This window comes from Cydia fagiglandana, chromosome 19 (genome assembly GCF_963556715.1).
Source record: "Cydia fagiglandana chromosome 19, ilCydFagi1.1, whole genome shotgun sequence".
Taxonomy (NCBI): Eukaryota; Metazoa; Arthropoda; class Insecta; order Lepidoptera; family Tortricidae; genus Cydia; species Cydia fagiglandana.
Genome location: NC_085950.1, coordinates 5,429,433 through 5,435,532, shown reverse-complemented (window position 1 = coordinate 5,435,532; position 6,100 = coordinate 5,429,433). Strand labels below are relative to the sequence as shown.

Below are 6,100 nucleotides of genomic sequence, written 5' to 3'. Positions count from 1 at the left end.
TTTCCGGATTATCCCACAACCGGGTCAGCTAGATAAAGTCTCCACTCCTAAAGTCATGTGGGAACATAAATTTTCTACAAAACATTAAGTTCTGGTAACAAGGTGGCTCAGAAATGAAAATGCCGGGCACACATGTACACTTTTGATTTTATTGTTTGATTTGTCACTGTGACAAATATTAACTTATTGACTGTACTGGAGTCTAAATAAAGCAAGCAAACATGAAACTATCAATAATTTTATTTAGTAACACTGCATTCAATAATTTAATGATGTCCGCCCTCTCCCTCATGGCCGTGGTCTCCGTGACCTTCCCCGAGCATCTTCTCCGCCCCGGCGGTGATCAGCGCCAGGCCCAGGCCGATGGGGAAGCCTCGGAAGAACACTTTCCTCGCGCGACCCCATTTCGTGCCAAAACCGGGGTTGTATCGCCACGCCTCGTTTCTGGAAAATTAGATAATTTTCATTAAGTTGAATTGCACTTTGTACATATTTTAGTTTTGTTCTATTTGCAATTTACGTCCTACTAGTACCTACGTCCGTGGTAGTTTTAAAGTCAGACCTTTGCCCGAAAAATTAACCGAAGGGTGACTCCGATGGTTTGGACATGTCATGCGCCGAGAATCCGAACACATGACACGTAAGGTGCTAGATATGTTCCCCACGCAATCACGACGAGGAAGACCCCGACTGACATGGCTGGCAACAGTGAAGAGGGATATGGAAGAAGCCCAAATCACACCTGAGACGACCCAGGACCGTGAAGCCTGGCGAAATATAAGTAGGAGAGCCGACCCCAAATAATGGAAAAAGGACAAGGAGAAGAAGAAGTTCTATTTGTAATGTACCTATTTGTAAATAGTGTGTTTTTGCAGCATCCAAATAAATGTTTTATCTATCTATCTATCAGGGAAAAGTATGGAGATAAAAGTCGAAAATTCAAACTATACTGCAAAACTTAATTCAAGACCAAAAAAAGTGAGACAATGTTGCCATTGCAATAATTTGTTTGTAAAATTGTAAATTCCTTTTGATAAATAATCACGCTAAGATAATTTATTCATTAGTAATTTTACTCCTACTATTTAAAAAAGTACTTTTATTTATTTTTATTTTTTTATTTTTTTTAAATCCTTTATTTATTTAGGGACTTTTAATCTTAAGATTACGCCAGTCCCATCGTACCTTAAACTAAATTACAATCATCTACGGCCTGACAGTATACTGACTAATATAATTATACACAAATAAATATATCTCCTTTGCCTCTTCAGAGATTGGTGCAGCCAAAATGCTTTGAAATACGCCTACATCTAACCTATTAAGATTTAGTGACTTCATTAACAATTGTCTATTACCTTCGTTCCGCACACATTCCACCAATACATGTTGGACATCCTCTACAACATTGCAAGCTTCGCAGTTTGGGGATGGCACTTTCTTCATCATAAAAGCGAACTTTTCCAGAGGAATGTGTCCTGAACGAAGTCTTAATCCTATCTTAATTAATTTCCTACTTAACCTAGCATTCATAAACCAAGGAATATGAGGAGGTTCACACTGCATAGTCCTGTACCATATACCTTTTTCTTTACAACGCTCATCAAAGTGTACTTTCCATATCCCACGTATTTTCTTATTGTATTTATATTTATTTATTTGTACATAAATACAAGACGCGCTAGTAAAAAAGTGGCAACATTTCTTACTTTTTTTGGTCTTGAATTACGTTTTGCAGTATAGTGCTGGCAGTTTCACATCTATTTACACTGTAACTGTTCTGTCTGTATATACACTGTAACTGTGCAGTCTCTTGTCTTGATTCAATACTAGTACATGTACAAGTTATCATATACTGTATTTGAACATCAAATTGATGTGGGCAATGTTGGCACAAACCCCGGATATCATTGCCCGCGTTCTAAAACGCCATAAAAGTGGGTAACGACATAATTCAAACATTTTTTCTTCAATTAAACTGATGCTCACTACGGAAGTGCTGAACAAAAAAAGGTCATAATATAATGCTATATATTTTTATAAAGAAATTCCTTTTTTTTTTAAATGCGGGCAAAGTTGGTTATAATGACGTAAACTAATGAAGAATTAGGCATAGATGTTCAACACTAATTCTAAAGAAAATCAGTAGTAAAATGTGTAACATTTTCTGATAATAGAATAAATACAAAGAAAATGACACATGCCTTCTCCTGTATAGGAGGATATTACATTTTAAGACCTATTATTATCTCTATCAAGTTAAAAAAAACACGGGATTTTAAATGCAACAAGATTCAGACCTGATCCAGGGGTCCTTTAATCCCTTCTGAGCCAAAGCCTTCTCCAGTTCCTCCAGCTGCGGGATCCCCTTCACCTGGAACTGCTTGTGGTCAGGGACCACGTAAGGTGCGTGACCATGTCCGCCCATCCTTCCTGAAAATTCGACCAAGAAGAATACAGAACTAACCTCTATTGATTATATAATTTTGTATTCTAAATTATTATGAATGAAGTAATATTTCATGAACGGCCTAATATTTTAAAATAAAGACAAACGAAACCTACTTTTAATTAAATAATTATATGGCAAAAAATGGTCGTAATCGCAGTCTAAAATTAGAAAAAATTACAATTGTTTTGACAGCTGTGACAGTGACACAGTGACAGTTGTTTAAGGCTAAACTATTTGAGACACAAATATACACGCCTCATTTCATCACTGCAAAAGCTGCTATTTGTATACAAGGTCCTTAAATTATTTCCAGTATGTTGGCTAATTTGCTACTTCCGTGTTTGTGTTTTTATCTGCAGCTGCACTTGCACCTATATTCAGTCGCATCGTCGGTTCACGGCCGGTTGTTGTTGCGCGCTGAACGCTGCGGCCCGAGCTTTTCGACTGAAAGCATTTATTCCTAATTCATGAAGTGCGATAAAATTATAAATTAAAACAGTGTCTAAACTTAACATACACTCTATCTGTTTACATTAGTGCGCGGTCGCTTTCGACTCTTCATAGGGATCAATGAAGTGTACTCCCGTGTGTGTAAACAAGAATAAGAGTGGATATTTATAGAGTGCTTGAGAAGCTGGAGTTTGTAACGTTTCTAGATATGTGTAGTAATTAGTGCAATGAAGTACATCGTAGCGGTCCTGGCGGTGGCGGCGGGGGTTGCCGCGGTCCAGCCGGACAAACCGCGCCCGGGTGAGATATATTTTTTTATTCTCACGACCCTCGAAAAGGTCTATTTTACCTGTGTTTTACCGAATTTGTTTGAAATAAAATCAGAAACATTTTATAACTTAACTAGGTACTTGAATGCGTGGAAGACTTCCTTTTAATAAATAAAATAATGTCAAGATGTTGCGGATGCGGACTGCACCACGGGAAATTAAATACCGGTGTGCAGCGAAATGCTATACATGGAAGTATTCTGTCCGCTCAATTATGACCCAACGCAAACTACCCCGCGATAGGCGGTACTTACAAACTGCTCGATTGGCAATCTCAGTACGACCGAGATGACAGTCAGTGACAAATGGCTAAATTGATTTATAAAAACAACGTTATTTTGTAATTAAAAATATATTCATGTGTCGTGAAGTGGTGCTGAAGTTATTTTAGTTCATACCAAGGACAGTGGAACCACTTTTCACTTGTAGTAAACAGATTACTTCAGTAGAATTTGGAAAAAACATGACGATTTGTTTTCAATACTACCGTGCTAAGCTAAAACGTAACAACTGCATACGACTTTCATAACAACATACGACTTTTTAAATTGCGAGGATAATAGGGATGGTGTTATGCTAAATGAAGTAGACTATTTTATTAACTTGTGTTTGGTATTTTCTATATAATTATAAATGTCGTAATAAATTCCTTCTTACAGATTTGTATTTTCCTTTTTTATTTCATGAGATGAGGCTATAAAAAACTACCTAGTTATTTCAAATTAATAATCAAATTTGGTATTGTCATTTTACATTACTTTCCATTCAGATTCCCACAAGATGCTATTCGCAGAGAACTATGGAAAAAAGCTGTCCAATTAGAGAGACATAAAATTGAGTGGATGCCTGGCAAGATATCTAGAATATGTTCTATTCATGAGATATTACCCGTGAGATAATCATACCCGGTCTCCTATATGTAGATACATTTTTCCTATCATGCTTTCACTGAATTAATTTAACAAATACACACATTATCTGAAAATGTTTCATCTGAATCCACCCTCTACTGTCACATATATGTAGGTTCTCTCTCAAGCCATTTCCGTCAGTAGAAAAGAGCGGCAAACATATTAACTCACATTATAGACGGGCCTAACGCGAATTATATTTAATTACCTTGATTAACCGACGTAAATCAGTTTCGTTTCGTATAATGTGAGTTAATATGTGTTCAAAACGCGAAAGTTTAAAATATTATAAGAGCGGCAAATTTAAAAAATGTAAGCGCGCGAACGGCTGTGGTCCTATATAAAATTTTAATTTTGCACATTTTTCTACTGACAAACTTGCTTGACCGGCTATATACATATAAAATATTCTGAACTAAAAGTGGGGATTTATTGTGACTCCGCCTGTTCAAATATTTTTGACCCGATTCGTGTACCCGTGTAAATTTTGCAGACTGTATAGCCAGTCCGATTTCTAAGATCAAGTTCGCCATACATTTACTATGGCGTACTTGATCTTAGAAAAACTGACAGACTATACCTGAACGTGAATTCGCACTGCCATACAGATTGATAATAAAATATATAAAATACTTATTATAGCGGAATACATTTATACAACAATGATATATTTACTTATGTTGAGTTAGTCTGTCATTTCATAACATTTTAACTAGTTATCTTTTAATCTGCATTAAATTATTATACGTGAATTATTTGACTGGTTCTTCAATGTATGGCATAAACCTGTCCCTGTCCAAGTCATATTCTAATCAAATATGGACCGCGAACTCTCAGCGGCCAGTACGTACAGCAAGAAGGTTATTAGCGGATTAATGTCGCTGATTGGTAGTTATTGACATTATATGCATTTCATCTACACGTAGCTATGTACCATTAGTGTAATAAAGATGACTATTATTTCGTTTACCAGCTTTGATTACAGGCTCTGTAAACGCGTCGTCTTATTTGAATGTAGGCGTAATTGTGTATGTGTGCTAATTTGGCCCGAGAATTTGAACGGTAATGTTCCTAAAGGCGGTATCCTGGTTATATATGATCGCAGCCGGTGTGTATCCCGGAACTTGGATGTACCCTTTTCAATTTCATACGGGATAAACCTACATCTTTATTGGGATTGCTCAATCTGACCTATGATTTGCATATAACTACATTTTGAGTTGAATACTTTTAAGTTGTATAATATAATTGTTTGTTTTGTTTTTCTTTGTTGTACCTAATTAATAATTAATAATACACATATAGGTAGCTATTAGGTATCAAAAGAAATACAATCATTTAGCACTAATAATGAATTCGTGGTACCTTACCTACATTGGAACAAAATAATAACAAATATATTTAACTTCTTTGCATCTAAAAATAATTAATTAATTATGCAGTCACTGCCTAGACTACAGTTAGAAATACAAAAAATTAAAAATATATATTTGGTAAGTATAAAAAATAATGCAAACAAACAAAACTATGATTTTCATTTGGCTAATGATATAATACTATACATACAAATAGTTACTAAGATGGGCTGAAGCTATGGTGTCTGTATATGTTGCATGATTTTATTTATTTCTCTTCTTCGTCGAAACCTCATGACTGAGGGTCTTGACCGCCATAAATCATTTTAACTTGGATTGCTCTCCAACCTGCCTTCCGCATAGATAGAGATTCTTTAATGACTTTTCATAAGTTGAATGATAGATTTCTTTACCAGATAGTCAGCTAAATATACATGTTGATATGAAAACACTTCAATTTATTTTATTTGTATTTAAGCCTTTATTTTTCCGTAAATAGTGTTTCATTAAGAAGACACTTCAATTACCATAATAATAAATTTAACACTACAACTTTCCATCCCCGGTAAAAGAGACAGAGATAAACAGAAAAGATGAAAGGAT

General features: G+C 35.4%; 1 protein-coding gene and 1 long non-coding RNA gene across 2 annotated transcripts in view; one reads left to right on the top strand and one right to left on the bottom strand.

Annotated features, from left to right (window-relative positions):
- The window catches only part of LOC134673925 (uncharacterized), a 58,307-nt gene that overhangs the window by 40,260 nt on the left and 11,947 nt on the right, over positions 1-6,100 (top strand). The window lies entirely within an intron of this gene.
- On the bottom strand, positions 225-2,700 carry LOC134673896 (NADH dehydrogenase [ubiquinone] 1 beta subcomplex subunit 3). Its single transcript, XM_063531951.1, has 3 exons — positions 2,566-2,700; positions 2,301-2,433; positions 225-444 (listed from the first exon to the last, which is right to left on the bottom strand). The coding sequence occupies exons 2-3, from the start codon at positions 2,426-2,428 to the stop codon at positions 267-269; spliced, it is 306 nt and encodes a 101-aa protein (XP_063388021.1). The 5' UTR covers positions 2,429-2,433; positions 2,566-2,700; the 3' UTR covers positions 225-266.

What these genes read in the sequence shown, in the direction of transcription:
- LOC134673896 (XM_063531951.1), bottom strand. Translation starts at nt 2,428, where the DNA reads ATGGGCGGACATGGTCACGCACCTTACGTGGTCCCTGACCACAAGCAG. An exon ending in TTAAAGGACCCCTGGATCAG is followed by an intron (nt 445 to 2,300) that starts GTCTGAATCTTG and finishes CTAATTTTCCAG; the next exon opens with AAACGAGGCGTGGCGATACA.